Source organism: Mya arenaria, chromosome 3, assembly GCF_026914265.1.
Source record: "Mya arenaria isolate MELC-2E11 chromosome 3, ASM2691426v1".
Taxonomy (NCBI): domain Eukaryota; kingdom Metazoa; phylum Mollusca; class Bivalvia; order Myida; family Myidae; genus Mya; species Mya arenaria.
The window spans coordinates 37664189-37683623 of record NC_069124.1 but is presented as its reverse complement, the minus strand read 5'-3'; the positions used below and the strand labels follow the sequence as shown (position 1 = coordinate 37683623).

Sequence of the window (19435 nt, the reverse complement as noted above, 5' to 3'; positions counted from 1 at the left end):
CATCAACTAGTTTTCCCAGCTTGTAACGGCCAGTCCCCTTGCACATGGTTCCACTAGTTGACATTCCACATATTTGAACAAATATCAACATTGGGGAGTGTTGCTTAGAGGAGGAAGAGGAGGAACTTCATTTATCATGCAATCTAAGGTACTGCTGATGTATTTTGCTGACATTAAGAGAAACAGTAACGAACAAAGACAATTGGTTGCTTCTATGATTCAGTCAATCCTTACCTACAAGCAAACATCCAAAAACATCCAAATCTCTGCCAGGCCACTGTCCTGACAATATCATCACCTACCACCATGTAAAAATATTCATTGAATATACCAAATCTTAACACCTTATTAAAATCTTGCTGAAAAAATATTCAAGAAATTGTATGTGGTCAATACAGTAGATGTTTATGATATAGAAATTTCTAAAAAAACAAGATAAGGCCAGAGTTTTTTATTTTTCGTTTTACGGGAGTGCTGTACCTAAATATTGCAAAACCCAAATAAGAAAAAGATTCAAATTCCTAACTTTATTTTTTCCGCCGCCCGTTTTTTCGATCTCCGATAGAAAATAAAATTTAGTGTTATTAAACCTAATGCTAATTTCACAACAACAAAAATTATCGCGCACAATTTCCCAGATGGCGGAAGCCGGCGGTTCGTGCTTATGATGTCAACTGAAATATGTTACATTGTTTTGTGATATCACATGCATATTATATGCCATGATGAAAATAAAACTTAAAACTTGCTTATTATCAAGCGCTTGTAAGGAAAATGACCGCCTTTAATGAAAGTGGATTTTTGAAAACTGATACACTGTTGTTCATAAAATCAGTGCGTTTGTCATTTTGTGATATTTCAGAACGGAATTGTATTTTCTATATACCAAAGCATAAACTTTCTTAAATATTTCTGTGTGTAGACCGGTTTACACGGGGATACACTGATAATTGGAATTTGCTGTACAGTTTCTGACAGTGACAACAGAAAAAGACGAAAATGTGACATTAGATTTGGCTTGTTTGTCTAAAGACGATAAAGTTTTACCAACATATCGCATACCATTTTAATGGGCATTGGGTCCTCTTTTCATGTCACCCATTTTAAAATGGATTGTTTGTATGTTGATTAAGAAACTATAAAAAATGGACTATACTGTGAAATCTGGTAAGTTTGAGTTACATACCTTGTTTCTTTTCTTGTATCTCAAAGACATTTCATATGTGTTGTTTATCTAAATATATGAACCCAAAATGATATTAATAAAAAATGTATATCCAAAATGTTAAAAAAAGTTTCTTAAACGTGCATTATGCACCAGATTATGCACCAGTCAATTGTTACCATGGCCCCCGAGGTCCTTGGGTATATAGGGGTTAATGAGAGAAATGGGCCGTGTTTTTACCTTCCAGGTGGCCCCGCAGTGCCTAGTGAATGCGGTGGTTTTGTTTTGCGCCAAAAATAGTGGGGAAAGGGCCTTACCTCGAGGTGCGGGGGAATTTGGCGGGGATTTGACCAGTACTTTCTCTCCGCAGGGCGGGGATTTTACCAATGATTGGCTGGACTGAAAGTCAAAGTCCCCGCTATTCTCCGGACCTGGGAGGAGGGGGCGTGGTTACAATTGACTGGTGCATTATTGTGGCTACTTGTGAAAATGACATCTTGTTTTGACTTTATTATACAGATCTATTATATAACAGGCAGTATGGAGTACAAAACAAGTTCAACAACTTCAAAACATACATTCAATAAATTTTTCCGAAAAAACTAAAAAAATACGGAAAATCCATCTTTTTTCTTTTTTTTCTTGACACTCATTTTTGGACATCTTTTTCTTAATTTTATTCCCTCCTCCTGGCGCTTATTTTTGAAAAATTTCCCGTAAAACGAAAGATAAAAAACTCTGGCCTAAGCCCTTCAAATTTCAGTTTGATAATTAATATTGAAAATGCCAGCTGAAATCTTTTCTCACATTGTGTATTGTCTCTTGCAACATGCGAACAAAGTTTCACTTGAATATCTTGAATGTTTTCTAGTTGTAATAGCCAAGGTTAAAGCTTTTGCACAATGACGTCGACAACACCATTTCTTTAAATATATATGTAAGTTTGCATAAATGTGTAATGCAACTTGTGACTCCCAGGGCAGTGCCAATTTTGGCCCAAGGGGCATAAGTTGAACAACCATAGTAGTGGACCACTAAATTAAGCCTTGTTCAAAATAGCAAGGATCTGCATAGCTGTTTCAGACAAATAGGTTTTTAACATTTCCCAATTTAGTATCTGTCAACCCAGGGGCATGGCCAGTAATGACCCCAAGGGCATTATTTGAACAAACATTCACAAGCAATTGTGACTTAAAATGTAAACTAAGCTAAAAATATACTTTGCTCATGTAGACTTAACTAAAAATAGATTTAGCTAAAAAATAGCAATTTTTAAACTTTAAAGACCCATAATCTAGGCATGCATGGGCGGATCTGGCTATTTTTTAAAGGAACCAAGCTTTAATTGATATATAAATACTGTACAAGTTTCATCAAGATACAATAGAAACTGAAGACTGTAGCATGTTCAAAAGCAATAGTTCACAGACTCACTGATTTCTGGATACTTTCAAGGCCCATAAGCTAGGTATGCATGGGCGGATCTGGCTGGTTTTCGAATAGAACCAACCTCTTATGACAATCTGAATACTGTACAAGTTTCATCAAGATATAATCAAAACTGAAGACTATATCATGTTCGCAAGCATTTTTTACACAATAGCATTTTTTATACTATCAAGGCCCATAATCTAATCATTTCAAGGCCCATAATCTAGGCATGCATGGGCAGATCTAGCTGGTTATCGAAGGAAACGAGCTCTAATGGATATCCAAATACTGTACAAGTTTCATCGAGAAACAATCAAAACTGAAGACTGTTTCGTGTTAACAAGCAATTGTTTACACAATAGCATTTTTTATACTATCAAGGCCCATAATGGTTTTTGTAAGGAACCAAGCTCTAATAGATATCTAGATACAGTACAAGTTTTATCGAGATACAATCAAAACTGATGGCTGTATCATGTTAACAAGGAATTGTTTACAGGCGCACTGATTTTTTTATACTATCAAGGCCCATAATCTAGGCATGCATGGGCGAATCTGGCTGGTTTTCGAAAGGAACCAAGCTCTAATGGATATGTAGATACTGTACAAGTTTCATCGAGATACAATGAAAACTGAAGGCTGTATCGTGTTAACAAGGAATTGTTTACAGATGCATAGACGCACGGACGCACATACTACGTACACATTACCATCGCATAAAAACAGATGAAAACGAATCTTATAGATAAACTTTTAACTTAAAAATATTTAACTTTCATCCCTCAAATTGTTTCTTTCCATGAAAGTGAATAGATGATGAGATGTTTGGCTGCCTGACAATTAATGTGACTCGCTCATGATTTTTGGCCAAAAATTAGTTTTCCCGGTAATGCATATGAAAACACTTATTTTTAGGGATGGCAACGAGTACCCGAGTACTCGAGTACTCGATCGAACGTCCGAGTACTCGAGTACCAAATCACTACTCGAGAACTCGGAAAAAAATAATAAAAAAATCTATAAAAATCACCAAATACACGATTTACAGACAAAATATCAGATCTGGTTAGTTGCCAAGAGGACAATTAACGGTCCCTCTAATCCCCGCTGTGTACACAATTGACCTCAATCAATTAGTTGAGAGTTGTTGTGATAGTTGCAAACTGTCAACAAAGGACCCCTATTTCAAATTAGCACTGATGTCAATTAGCGAAGTTTTGATAGCGGTACTTTCACCTACACAATTCTATTGTATACCAATTAGAGACCTTTCATCAAACAATGGACGCTAACGAGCAAGTATCGACCGTTACGAAAATTTATTGATTTCTTAACGGGCGTATTTTAACTATTTTTGCAATGATTATCACAAATGATTGGTTGATATTTTAAATCAAGAATTATGAATATTAATGAGGTCAACAACAATTACACAGTACGAAAAACTATCATTTAAAAATTAAATTATAGAGTGAACAACTTAACTTCGTATTGAATTTCGTTCACTATTTTTATGTATGCTTTTAATTTTCGTTCATTGCAATTCTGATTGTTGTTCATTTCTGCAGTGCATACTTGTATAAAATGAAACGAATAAGACAAATTAAAAGCCTGAAACAACATTTGTTTTCTTTTTATATCATTTTTTGTTAAAATACGTAATGAAAGTTTACTTTAAAGGTGAAAATGACCAATAATACGACCAATGCACAATATACGTCATTAACGATACATGTATACACAATCTTGTCTTTGCGAACACATATTCAATTTTTCCGAGTAATCGAGTACCTGAGTACTCGATCGAACAATCGTCCGAGTACTCGAGTATTAATTTATCTACTCGTTGCCATCCCTACTTATTTTATCATAATTTTACTCTATGATATCAAAATTGCAGAAAGAAATACAGTTATAGCATAAAAAAAGTATTTTGGTTTTAGTGGGGTTCAAACCCATGCTGGTAAAGTCCACACCGCCACCAGGACTAAAACAAAAGTGGTGGATATGTTGACCTGTTAAGGACTTTATTTTTTATTGGCCACACTTTATTTCGTAAAATAAAAAAGTGCATTTTACAAACCATGAGCGAGTTACTTTAAAACCATCAGAAATACCTCAGGGTGAGCTAGGAGCTTTGTGAGATCTATTTTAGGTTCCGTTGATTCCTTTGAAAGTGTGCGGAGAATGGAAGCAGCGGCCTTGTGCTCCGCTGGTAACAGGTTAGCATTACACACCATCTCTTCCAAGAAGTCAATAACTGAGCCCTTCAGTGCAGGATCACACTCAAAATCCTGCAATAAAACAATGTATTTATGAGCCAAGTATAAACGTGGCTAGCTTTTATTGCACAGGTAGCAGGCTAATGTTCAAACAATACCTCAACCTTGAAGTCAACTACCAAGCTCTTTAATACCTGAGAACAAATTTACAAATGGTCTGGACTCTGAAAACTAATACCCTGGTCACGTCCATGCTACAAAGCTCCGTACAAGTATGTTGTCAGTGGACAGTTTGCAAAATTGTGAAACTTTGTGAAAATGTTTTGGCAAGATCCCGCTTCTTCGCCCCCAAGCTTGCAGAAATATTCAAAGTCGGGAGCAGGTTGCAAGGGCCCCAGAAAGAGCTTGCCGGTGCTCGCACAACTATTGCACGAGAGTCACATGGTCAACTACCATGTCTGTATGATACTACAATTACAGGACCAGAGAACTGGCTATGGTGGCACAGGGCCCGCATTGTGTTAAGTTCTCTGAACGGTCCCCGTACGACATACTTGAGGAATCAAAATTGTATAAACCTGACATCTGCAAGCTTCACAACACTTGTCTGCAATATTCGTATGGTTATACTATCATGGCATCCTCCAAAAGATCATACGGGGCCCGTAGATAATGTGACCAGAAGCTATAATTGTAGGGAGACCGTTAGATTTTAAAAGTTGATGGAATCAACAACTTAATAAATTTTACAGACTTTTTTCCTTTTACTTTTGTCAAACTTTCGAGTGGTAATACATTCAGACATTAGACCACGCTCACTCCAATCCAACCAAATGGCATTCACTGTTGCGATGAAAAAATCATCCATTGACAATTGCAGATATCGATTAATAAAATGTGTATTAAAACCTGCCATTTAGTGTGAATATATGCAAAGTCTGATCATAAGAAAAAGGGTAGGTTTTATTTCAGACATGTAAAAAGTATAACGGAGATTAATATCCAAATATTTGCATTAAAATGTGTCTTATGTGATCTACCATGTGTTTAGACCGAATACAAGCGTCTGCCAATTAGAAGATATCCAATGTTCATTGTAGCAAAACAAAGCAGCTGGTCGTGTTAATCTGATGGTTATCTTGTCACTTTTATTGTGTGGTTGGGGGATTTGTAGATGACAAACCAGGCTAGTTTGTTACAATTTTTACAGACTTTTTGCCCAAAAACATAAAAAAAACAAGAGGCCCAAAAGGGCCTATGCTCTACTGGCTGGGTTTGTGTGGTTAACATCACTGTTTTTGAAAAGAACCAACCTCTGATGGATATCTGAATACTGTACAAGTTTCATCGAGATACAATCAAAACTGAAGACTGTATCATGTTCGCAAGCATTTTTTACACAATAGCATTTTTTTTATACTATCAAGGCCCATAATCTAATCATTTCAAGGCCCATAATCTAGGCATGCATGGGCAGATCTAGCTGGGTTTCGAAAGGAACCGAGCTCTAATGGATATCCAAATACTGTACAAGTTTCATCGAGATACAATCAAAACTGAAGACTGTATCTGTTAACAAGCAATTGTTTACACAATAGCATTTTTTTATACTATCAAGGCCCAAAATCTAGGCATGCGTAGGCGCATCTGGCTGATTTTCGAAAGTAACCGAGCTCTAATAGATATGTAGATACTGTACAAGTTTCATCAAGATTCAATCAAAACTAAAGGCTGTATTGTGTTCACAAGGAATTGTTTACAGACGCACTGATTTTTTATACTATCAAGGCCCATAATCTAGGCATGCATGGGCGGATCTGGCTGGTTTTCGAAAGGAACCGAGCTCTAATGGGTATGTAGATACAAGTTTCATTGAGATACAATCAAAACTGAAGGCTGTATCGTGTTAACAAGGAATTGTTTACAGACGCACGGACACACAGATGCACATACTAAGTACACATTACCATCGCATAAGCTCTTCTGACCTTTGGCCAGTAGAGCTAAAAATTAAAATTTCACCCGTTCAACAGGTTTGGCTAAACAGACTATAAATGTTTTAGTTTGAAACAAACAAATGAGCTAGAATGTAACCAAAGAAATGTAGTGGGATAAAACCAAACACTATTTTAATTTAGTCATACTTCTAAACTTAAATTGTGACCTGCTGGGGTTAAGCTAGATATCAGCACAAAAGTTTAATGATTACTATATCAGGATATACATGTCATTAATTGATTGATTTGGAATGCTGGTATAAATGCAGAATTTCAGAAGTATTAGGATAACTGTTCATTGGTATGACGCCATGTTTTAACAAAAAAGTTTTTTAGTTTTTCAAAAATAACTAAACACATCGTTTATTCATTATTTTCTAAAGAGCCGTATACATGTGTGTGAAACAGTGCACATGAAATACAGAAATATAAACACATACAAATCAATATTCATGTATTAACGAATCAATTTTTATATATACCATTCACATATATATACATGATTTATAGAGTTAAAGATTACTCTGTTTTTATTTATTAAAACGGTTGATAAACATCCACGCAATAATTATGTTTAATAACATTTTGCTCTGTATTTTGACTTGATTTTTTTTCATAACATAATTCTTGCTCCATTTTATTGTAGTAAAAAGAGTGGATATTGTTGTTGCTAATAAAATATTGACACAATATCAGCTGCATTGTAATTGGAACCATCGGCAGCTGCAGCATGTCGCTTAGGCTCCTTCTCAATTCTGTTGAAGACTGTTTGTAGTCCAGCACTGCAGTGCTTCTGTGGCAGCTCTGACTCATTATAGCCTGTTCATCAAAAGATATCCTTGGTTCAGGTGGAATGGTTACTAATATTCATGACATCTGTGCCTAAACAAGCCTCCTGAAACAAATTTTTCATGTAGGTCCCTAATGTGTTTCCTCCGATTATTTGAGAGAAAAACATTATTGGTACTATGGGCATTCTTGGTAGAGGTTTCCTGTAGAATGGACCAGTGGGCAGTACATTTTCAAGGTATTAAGCAAAAAGTTTAACAACACACCTATTGTTAGTGGGCATTTCAAACTGTCTTATAACTTTTAGCTCAACTTTTTGTTGATTGAGCCTCCTTTGAACATTATTATAATCTTACACGTGCTACCTTGAAATGTAAGAATTATGTTTTCTGGTTCCCCATTAAATAAGTATTGTTCCACCTCAAGATTTTTATTTTCGTCACCTTTTCTAAACCCGAAAACCTTACAATTGTTAAAAAAATCGCCAGGATTGAGTGATTTTGCACTGTTAAAGTCAACAACATCATTTTCCCACATCTTGTTTTTTGTCTTTGTCATGGGGTTAGTGCATGTCCAATGGAAACTAACACCTGAAAAAGTGTCATTTTTGCAGTAACTTAAATATATCAAATATACACAACAACTTCTCATTAATTTAAATTGTTGTTTAATAAAGATTTGTAATTTGTTTTGGGGGCTTTGTTTTGACTTTGGCTTTTTCAAACAAAAGACGAAGCCTTTAAAGAAAAGACAAAGCTTTTTTTTCATAATAATGAATATTTTATAGTTACATTTATTCCCTGGAAAAAAAAAACACTTCCAATTTCTTTAAAAGTGTCTCCATCCTTGATTTTAATAAGGTCAAAATTCATGTTAAAACACATTTGGGGAAATGTTCCATTTAAACATATAACCCCCTTAACTGGACCTCCTCAATACAGAAGCAAATAAACCGTTTGGGGGTCTTACCCTGATTGGTTTTTATCGACGCGGAATAATCTCCTTCAGAAGCCATTAAAAATTTACAAGCATTAAAGGTCAAAGTTTTTAATTCATTGAAAAATTTTCAATGAAAATGCATACAAAATTTATTACTTCCAAGTTTCCAAACCCCATCCTTATATGGATGCTGTTAATGATGATACAGGCATTGAACCATTTCTGTTTTAATTCACAACATTTTCCCAAGATTTGTAGGGTTACCATCATTTTCATGTGAGACTCAATAGTCACCGTGTTTTATGGTTCAATATATCTTGTTGCTGCATTGATTTACCACTGTAGGAAGAATCACACTTGGCACATCATCTCCAGTCCATTTGACAAAGAGAACTTTATTTTAACTTTAAAGTTTCAAACACACCCTTATATCTTTCCTCAGAAATTGGCAAAGCCTCTTTCTTCAGGTGCGTTTAAAAGCCCATTGACTACAAGGTGGCAAAGAGATCACATCAAACGTAATGATGCATCAGAAATTGATGTGAAATACAATTAAAAAATGCAACTGTACATATATTATATATTTTGATGAGAATCAGAATATAATTTACACCATGAACTCTTAATTTGTTTGCTGTGCAAACTTAAATGACATATTTATTATTTTTGAAGAAAATTTATGTGTCTATCTTTAAAAATAATTGAAAAACAACAAAAAATTGTTGTACAGAATTGTAATTTATTGAAATATCTTATAAAACTATTGTAAACAAGAAACGCCGCAATGCGACGAAACCAGGTTTTCAATGATTGACAAAAGAACTTCAGCCTGTGTCTGTTTTTCTTTTTTTAGTAACAGTAACCTTGACCATAGGGACCCAAACGCAATCACATGAAAGGTATTCATAAACTCTTCCTTTATACCAAGATGGGTCAAGATATGTCAACCCTACCTAAAGTTATTCTGTTTCAACAGTTTTTCTATTATAAGTGAAGTGACCTTGGCCTTGACTCTAGGGACCCAAAACGCAATCCCATGAAAGGTATCCATAAACTCTTCCTATATACCAACTTTGGTCAAGATATGTGAACCCTGACTAAAATTATTCAGTTTCAACCATTCTTCTATTTTTAGTAACAGTAACCTTGACCATAGGGACCCAAACGCAATCACATGAAAGGTATTCATAAACTCTTCCTTTATACCAAGATGGGTCAAGATATGTCAACCCTACCTAAAGTTATTCTGTTTCAACAGTTTTTCTATTATAAGTGAAGTGACCTTGGCCTTGACTCTAGGGACCCAAAACGCAATCCCATGAAAGGTATCCATAAACTCTTCCTATATACCAACTTTGGTCAAGATATGTGAACCCTGACTAAAATTATTCAGTTTCAACCATTCTTCTATTTTTAGTAACAGTGACCTTGATCCTAGGGACCCCAAACACAATCCCATGACAGGTCTCCATAAACTCTTCCTTTATACCAAGTTTGGTCAAGATATGTGGACCCTGACTAGAGTTATTCAGTTTTAACTGTTTTTTCTATTTTAAGTAACAGTGACATTGATCCTAGGGACCCCAAACGCAATCCCATGAAAGGTATCCATAAACTCTTCCTTTATACCAACTTTGGTCAAGATATGTGGAGCCTAAAAAAAGTTATTCAGTTTGAACTGTTTTTCTATTTTTAGAAACAGTGACCTTGACCCTAGGGACCCCAAATGCAATCCCATGGAAGGTATCCATAAACTCTTCCTATATACCAAGTTTGGTCAAGATATGTCAACCCTGAATAAAGTTATTCAGTTTCAACCGTTTTTCTACTTTTAGTAACAGTGACCTAGACCCTAGGGACCCCAAACCCAATCCCATGAAAGGTATCCATAAACTCTTCCTATAGACCAAGTTTGGTCAAGATATGTCAACCCTTACTGAAGTTATTCAGTTTCAACCATTTTCTATTTTTAGATACAATCAAAACTGAAGACTGTATCTGTTAACAAGCAATTGTTTACACAATAGCATTTTTTTATACTATCAAGGCCCAAAATCTAGGCATGCGTAGGCGCATCTGGCTGATTTTCGAAAGTAACCGAGCTCTAATAGATATGTAGATACTGTACAAGTTTCATCAAGATTCAATCAAAACTAAAGGCTGTATTGTGTTCACAAGGAATTGTTTACAGACGCACTGATTTTTTATACTATCAAGGCCCACAATCTAGGCATGCATGGGCGGATCTGGCTGGTTTTCGAAAGGAACCGAGCTCTAATGGGTATGTAGATACAAGTTTCATTGAGATACAATCAAAACTGAAGGCTGTATCGTGTTAACAAGGAATTGTTTACAGACGCACGGACGCACAGATGCACATACTAAGTACACATTACCATCGCATAAGCTCTTCTGACCTTTGGCCAGTAGAGCTAAAAATTAAAATTTCACCCGTTCAACAGGTTTGGCTAAACAGACTATAAATGTTTTAGTTTGAAACAAACAAATGAGCTAGAATGTAACCAAAGAAATGTAGTGGGATAAAACCAAACACTATTTTAATTTAGTCATACTTCTAAACTTAAATTGTGACCTGCTGGGGTTAAGCTAGATATCAGCACAAAAGTTTAATGATTACTATATCAGGATATACATGTCATTAATTGATTGATTTGGAATGCTGGTATAAATGCAGAATTTCAGAAGTATTAGGATAACTGTTCATTGGTATGACGCCACACTTGGCACATCATCTCCAGTCCATTTGACAAAGAGAACTTTATTTTAACTTTAAAGTTTCAAACACACCCTTATATCTTTCCTCAGAAATTGGCAAAGCCTCTTTCTTCAGGTGCGTTTAAAAGCCCATTGACTACAAGGTGGCAAAGAGATCACATCAAACGTAATGATGCATCAGAAATTGATGTGAAATACAATTAAAAAATGCAACTGTACATATATTATATATTTTGATGAGAATCAGAATATAATTTACACCATGAACTCTTAATTTGTTTGCTGTGCAAACTTAAATGACATATTTATTATTTTTGAAGAAAATTTATGTGTCTATCTTTAAAAATAATTGAAAAACAACAAAAAATTGTTGTACAGAATTGTAATTTATTGAAATATCTTATAAAACTATTGTAAACAAGAAACGCCGCAATGCGACGAAACCAGGTTTTCAATGATTGACAAAAGAACTTCAGCCTGTGTCTGTTTTTCTTTTTTTAGTAACAGTAACCTTGACCATAGGGACCCAAACGCAATCACATGAAAGGTATTCATAAACTCTTCCTTTATACCAAGATGGGTCAAGATATGTCAACCCTACCTAAAGTTATTCTGTTTCAACAGTTTTTCTATTATAAGTGAAGTGACCTTGGCCTTGACTCTAGGGACCCAAAACGCAATCCCATGAAAGGTATCCATAAACTCTTCCTATATACCAACTTTGGTCAAGATATGTGAACCCTGACTAAAATTATTCAGTTTCAACCATTCTTCTATTTTTAGTAACAGTGACCTTGATCCTAGGGACCCCAAACACAATCCCATGACAGGTCTCCATAAACTCTTCCTTTATACCAAGTTTGGTCAAGATATGTGGACCCTGACTAAAGTTATTCAGTTTCAACTGTTTTTTCTACTTTAAGTAACAGTGACATTGATCCTAGGGACCCCAAACGCAATCCCATGAAAGGTATCCATAAACTCTTCCTTTATACCAACTTTGGTCAAGATATGTGGAGCCTAAAAAAAGTTATTCAGTTTGAACTGTTTTTCTATTTTTAGAAACAGTGACCTTGACCCTAGGGACCCCAAATGCAATCCCATGGAAGGTATCCATAAACTCTTCCTATATACCAAGTTTGGTCAAGATATGTCAACCCTGAATAAAGTTATTCAGTTTCAACCGTTTTTCTACTTTTAGTAACAGTGACCTAGACCCTAGGGACCCCAAACCCAATCCCATGAAAGGTATCCATAAACTCTTCCTATAGACCAAGTTTGGTCAAGATATGTCAACCCTTACTGAAGTTATTCAGTTTCAACCATTTTCTATTTTTAGTAACAGTGACCTTGACCCTAGGGACCCCAAACGCAATCCCATGAAAGGTATCCATAAACTCTTCCTATAGACCAAGTTTGGTCAAGATATGTCATCCCTAACTAAAGTTATTTAGTTTCAACCGTTTCTATTTTTAGTAACAGTGACCTTGACCTTGACCCTAGGGACCTCAAACACAATCCCATGAAAGATATCCATAAACTATTCCTATAGACCAAGTTTGGTCAAGATATGTCAACCCTTACTGAAATTATTCAGTTTCATAGGTGAGTTTGACGCTGCCCTGACCCCCGCCCGGACGCCCGCCCGCCTGAACAACGAGGTACGTCATTCTAATAACCAGGTTTCACTTTGTGAAAACCTGGTTAATAATATAAAAGCATACTGTAAAACATTATTGAAGTATGCTTAACAAAAGTTAATAATATAAATATTAATATTGAATATTTGTACCTGTAATAATAATATGCATTTAGTCATAAGCATTTTTAATTCTATACGTATATGACAATCAATAATTATGACTAAAAAAACAACAGTCTAACAAACACTACCAATGAATGTGAATTCAACCAATAGCTGTCAAACTAAGAGTCAGCAGTTCAACCATCACTTGCTGTCAAATCAGGCAAAAGTAGAGGTCCATCCATCAAGGGCAGTCCAATCAACACTTTTGGCCAAACCAACACTTACAATCTATTAATAGTTGTTCAACCAACACTTGTGGTCCAATCAGTATATAAAGCTGTCCAATAAACATACCTATCCAACCAACAGTAGCAGTTCAAACAACATTAGCTGTCCATCACGCTTGCTGTCCATCTAGCAGTCCAATCTATACTAGTGTTCAAACAAACACTTACAGTCCAATTTTAAAAAGTTGATCAACCAACACTTATGGTCCAACCAAAATATCCATCCAATAAACAAAAGTTATCCAACCAGCAGTAGTTTGTCGACCAGCACTAGCTGTCCATCACTGTTCACTTGCTGTCCTGGTTGTACAATCAGCCAAATCAATTCTAGTGATGTTCTTGATAGGAAGTAACATTTTCAAACATAACATCAGCATATTTGAATCATACCTGTAGAAAAAGAAAGGGAGCAGTATAAGCAAAAGTATGAAAAAAATTATAAAAGGGTTAGCAATAAGTCTGATTGGTGTTGATTGTATTCCAGGCATGGGGTGTACCATGTATAGGACTAGTCTGGTGGCCATCATAATATTAAAAATTAACTGACAATTCTTTTAAAAAGAAACACCTTACAGTATGGGATAATAACTCCAATGTAGCATGTCTATGATATGGTATTATAGTACTGTGCACACAGCAGTTAAACAATTATTGTGTCAAGTTTCTGCGGATATATTGTACATACAGATTCGGCATTTAATTGTGACAGTCAGACAGACAGAGAAATAAGGTTCTCAAAACAAATGTTTTGTCTATTCTTACAAATAATAATCAAATTAGTAAAAGTAGTAACAGCATTCACTTTTCAGAACAACCCCACCCACCATTTCCTCCTGTCTAAGTAGTCTGTTGAGCGATCTATATCTGAGATGTCGTGAATATTATATTTCTACGATGTATTATAACCCATTTAAAATGTAAATTCTGATTAAAAAATATAATTTATAACAAACCTTGTGTAGTAAATAATGCGATTTTAGTGCTATTATTTATTATAATAGGCTTCGGTATAGCCGGAAAGAAACCGAAAGTCACCATGCCACAAAGGATTATGGTCTATTGTGAAGTTGCGATCAATGGAAAACACTGAGGAATTCCACAAAGTATAAAGACTGTAAGGGAGGTAACACAAAATATAAATTTCTGATCCGTCTGAAGAGGTTTACACCTTTACGTCATTTGTGATTAAGATTTCGACAGCCCCCATCAGAAGCAAATTTCACAATTTGACAACCACCTTCAGATGCAAATTAGCAAGAAAGACACCCCACCATATATGATTTAAAATATTGCCATCCCCCCCCGGGTTCATATGTTTAAATGGAATAGCCCTTATGTGTAAAATGAGCTGCATCTGTATTCCTTATATAATGACAAACATCTCTAATTAGTTCAATTGTGGCCTAAGTCAGATAGACACCTCATGGGCATTACTCACTCCACAGGGTACAGAAGGTAGAAAATTCAGCTCTCTATAAGCTTATCAAATAATGCTCACCATGATCCATTTTCTGACCACTGTGCGCAAGAGTGTACTATGAAATATACACCATCGCTATGCTCCGCTATTATCTTATCTTATAGATAAGTCCTCTGGTTGTCTATCCTATACATTTCAACAAATTATCTGCAAAAAAATGATCCCAAGTCTGTTTACTAGGAAAAGTGTGCATATATGTTTATTCTGCAAAGGACACCTTTAAGAGAGTGATAGCAAAGCTGATAAATCAGGAAATTGTCATATAATACAATCCTATATATATATAAATTTATTTATTGCCAGCTCTTTAAAGTATATAGCATAAATTTCAGATTTAAAACAACAAAGATTATGCACAAACATTTTACTGTGTTCTATGGCTTGAGTTGACTTGTGAGACTTGTTATACCGGTATATTAAATTCATAATAAATCTTCAAACAATACATATCACAAAATGTGTTTGCATTTCTATTGTTTTATTGGATTAAAGCAATATCCTTTCATGATCTTTAAAGCTCTTCAAAGCTGAATTTGATTTTTGGACTAGGGCACTTGTGGCCTAGTTCATAGCCATAAACAGGCTATCTGCATTCTCAAGCCGCATCTAGTGGTTCACTGACGTAATGTATTCATACGCTGTATTTTGATTGGATTGCTGTTAGCGAATTTGAATAATCAAAGTAGTACCTGAACTGATTACAATGAAAACATCCAATAAAAATAGTTCTACTAACAATTCAAGCTAACTGTATGTTCTTTTAATGAAGCACAAGAAATTCATACGTAGCGAGTGAGTTAATCGGGTTAACTACATAAATGTTCTTGCATATGGTCAGATTATATGCAATAAGAATATGAACATATTGGAAAATGTGCATCGAAATTTTTCTGTTCAATGCTCTGTATTGATAGACTGGTACCCTCTTTTTCTTTTATCCGAAAAAAAAACAGTATCAGCTAACCGCGGTGCCCGTCGCGCATTCGAAATGTCTTGTGAATTCATACGTTAAGCGAATAAAGCGTGCGGTCTAAGTAGAAAACAACCAGGAAAGTTGGTTTAAAAAAAGTATTGTTATCCTTTGTATACAATGTTGGTATTCCGAAGTCGGTCCCTGTTTTTTTTTTCGACATAATTTGCATGTTTCCGTGATATTTTCTTTTCGATACAAAGTTTTTTTAACTAATCATCGCATGGCAATTAGCACTTTTTAAATACAACATGATATTTGGTATTTATTGTTCAAACACTATTAATGTTAACTAAAAACCATATGCCGCATACCTGTATATCTTTATATTTTTGAGGAAAAGTAAATCAGGGTACCAGTCTACTTATTGACCTCAAAATTTACTCTGATCAGAGCGGCCAAATGATTCAGACATGTATGTTATCACTACTTCCGGATGTTGATGATGTGAATTTCATAGTGTTTTATTGAGGAAATTTATCAATAAAGCCGCCATTGAATGATTACCACCATCAAACGGATTTATTTTCATCTTACCGTGGGTAGCATTTTTAATTTGACACGTCAATTTTCCAGCAATACAAGTTCGTTTGAAAAAATCATGTGATTTCAATTTTGCAAAATGGAGATAAAAAAATATCGCATACTTATTTATAAAGTTTTATTCTAAATGAAGCCAAATGTATGAATATGTGCACAGCATCTGTGAATAAGCTGATTGTTAACCTATGTGCATAGAAAAGTCTTGGAGCCACTCTCAGTGTAAGTACATGACATTATGATAAACCATCGCCATTGATAAAACAATCTTGCATGCTCAATTTTGATTTCCTCTCTTATAATGCACCAGTCAATTGTTTCCATGGCCCCCTCGGGGATATACCAGGGAAAAGGGCTGTGTTTTTACCTTTTAGGTGTCCTGGTAGCTAAAGAACTTTAGCGAACACATTATATATTACCTTTTTGGACGTGTTGTAAACATCAAAAAAATAAATATCAACATTAAAGTTATGGAAGCCAGAACTAGTGTCCTCGCAATGCCGGGTGATTGCGGTGGTTTTGTCTTCCCTCAAAATATATCAGGGAATTGCTCTTACCTTAGAATCCCGGGGTGCGGGGTTATTCACTGGATTTTACCACCAGTTCGTTCTCGCAGGGCAGGGATTTTACCGGGGATTGGCTGGACGGAAAGTCGGGGGGGGGGGGGGGGGGGGGCATGTTTACAGTTGACTGGTGCATACCATACAAGTTCTTTTTCTGAAGATACTGTTGTGCTCACTTTTTGTTTTCTAGCCAAGAATGAAAATCAACAAGAGATGTTTGTCAAACATTATGCCCCCTGAGCGCCAAGTTGCCAGAAATATTTGGACAATTGAATGAAATATGCATGGACTGATATGACAGCTGATTTGTCATTGGATGCATATGAGGCAGGTCATCTACTGGTCATACCTAATCTTCATGTCAAGTTTGATGACCATAGGTCCGGGAATTGTTGAGTTATCACTCGGACAAGCTTTGGTCTTCCAACAGACCGACCGACATGTGCAAGGCAATTATATAACCCCTCTGCTTCGAAGGGGGGCATAATTAAACTAGATGTTCACTGAAAACTGATACTTCAACTCATGCATTTAGTGACATATAAATTTCTACTGTCTACTATATAAGAAAATAAAATATGGACAATCAGAAAACCTTTTTTCAGCTTACAGTCACACTGACCTTGACCTTTGACCCACTGACCTCAAAATCAATAGGGTTCATCTGCTGGTCATGACCAATAAGCCTACCTAGTATGAGGTCCCTGGGTCAAAGCGTTCTCAAGTTATTGATCGGAAACCGTTTTTCATGTTAAGGTCACACTGACCTTGACCTTTGACCTCAAAATCAATAGGGTTCATCTGCTGGTCATGACCAATACACCTACCAAGTATGAGGTTCCTGGGTCAAAGCGTTCTCAAGTTATTGATCGGAAACCGTTTTTCATGTAAAGGTCACACTGACCTTGACCTTTGACCCACTGACCTCAAAATCAATAGGGTTCATCTGCTGGTCATGACCAATAAGCCTACCTAGTATGAGGTCCCTGGGTCAAAGCGTTCTCAAGTTATTGATCGGAAACCGTTTTTCATGTTAAGGTCACACTGACCTTGACCTTTGACCCACTGACCTCAAAATCAATAGGGTTCATCTGCTGGTCATGACCAATACACCTACCAAGTATGAGGTTCCTGGGTCAAAGCGTTCTCAAGTTATTGATCGGAAACCATTTGGTATTCCGACCGACCGACCGACAGACAGACAGACCGACCGACCGACCGACCGACATGTGCAAAACAATATACCCCACTTTTTTCAAAAGGGGGCATAAAAATCAGTCAGAGATACAGTATGGTGATGCATTGTTGTTGATAGATCAATATAAATTTGTGAAATATTTGAGGGAAAGGTATTTGGTTAAATAATTTACAAGTGTAACATTTGAGTTTTATTTAACAATGCACTGCCGAATATTGTGGAGATAGAATTGAATTTGTATTAATTAAATCAGTTGACTTGTGGCGTTTAGGGAACAAAATTAAAATCAAAATATTCAATAAAGTTCCCTTATCACCCAATGTTGTGGAATAGTAAAGTAATGAAGATTTAACCTCACAACAGTCTTTCTCAAATGCTGTCCAGGCTTTTTTATGCTTAAGAATAACTGACCTCGCGATGTCAGACCAGAAATCATCTTGGCATGAGATTGGATCACTATGGATCATTATGCACCAGTCAATTGTAACCACAGCTCCCACATCCGGGGGTATACCGGCGAAATGGGCCATGTTTTTACCTTTCAGGTGGCCCCGCAGTGCCAGGTCTTCCCGGAAAATACAGTGTGGATGGGGCTTAACCTAATGTCCCTTGGGTGCGGAGCATTTGGTGGGGACTTTACCATCAGATTATCTCCGCAGGGCGGGGATTTTAGCTGGGGTTGGCTGGACCGAAAGTAAAAGTCCCCGCTATTCCGGGACCGGGGGGCGGGGGGCATGGTTACAATTGACTGATGCATTAGCTTGTGTATTCAGATAAAGTTAAGAATATATATTTATTTATATAAGTTATACTTTGCAATCTAAATCAAAGATTTGAAAAAGGTATCCTTTATCAATAAATGCAAGTATACATAAATGACTGTGCAAATCTTTATGTATCATCCAAATATGAGTACCTTGCAGGGTGAATGTTATTTGTAAAAATTTTACTACATGTAAGTGAGCTTTTAAGATTAACTTTCCAATCGCATACACAATGCAGTTTGAAACCTGGATAATTAAAACAAATCTTGGTTGTAGACCATTAGGCCAGAGTTTTTATATCTTTAGATTTACGGGAGCGCCGTACCTAAATATTGCAAAACCCAAATAAAAATAAAATTCATTTTCGTAGTTTTATTTTTATTTTTTCCGACGAACGTTGCTCCAATGTTAAGAAACAAAATAAAATTAGTGTTCTATAACACATATCTCAGAACCAACTGGTGAACCAATTGTCATTCATTATCGGTCTTTTTACTGCACAAACCACGTAAACCAGTCGGAAATACGCGGAGAAACAGAACAGGTACCCGTTACCATAACAACGTCCTGTCAAAAGTGAAAGTACTTTTTGTCATACCCCTTATTT

General features: G+C 35.9%; 1 protein-coding gene across 2 annotated transcripts in view; it reads right to left on the bottom strand.

Annotated features, from left to right (window-relative positions):
- LOC128229384 (ras-specific guanine nucleotide-releasing factor 2-like) overlaps window positions 1-19435 on the bottom strand; it is a 204477-nt gene that overhangs the window by 20177 nt on the left and 164865 nt on the right. For both annotated transcript variants that reach the window (XM_052941274.1, XM_052941273.1), the window contains one exon: window positions 4714-4890. In XM_052941274.1, coding sequence (XP_052797234.1) covers window positions 4714-4890 — 177 coding nt within the window. The remainder of the gene's footprint in view (window positions 1-4713; window positions 4891-19435) is intronic.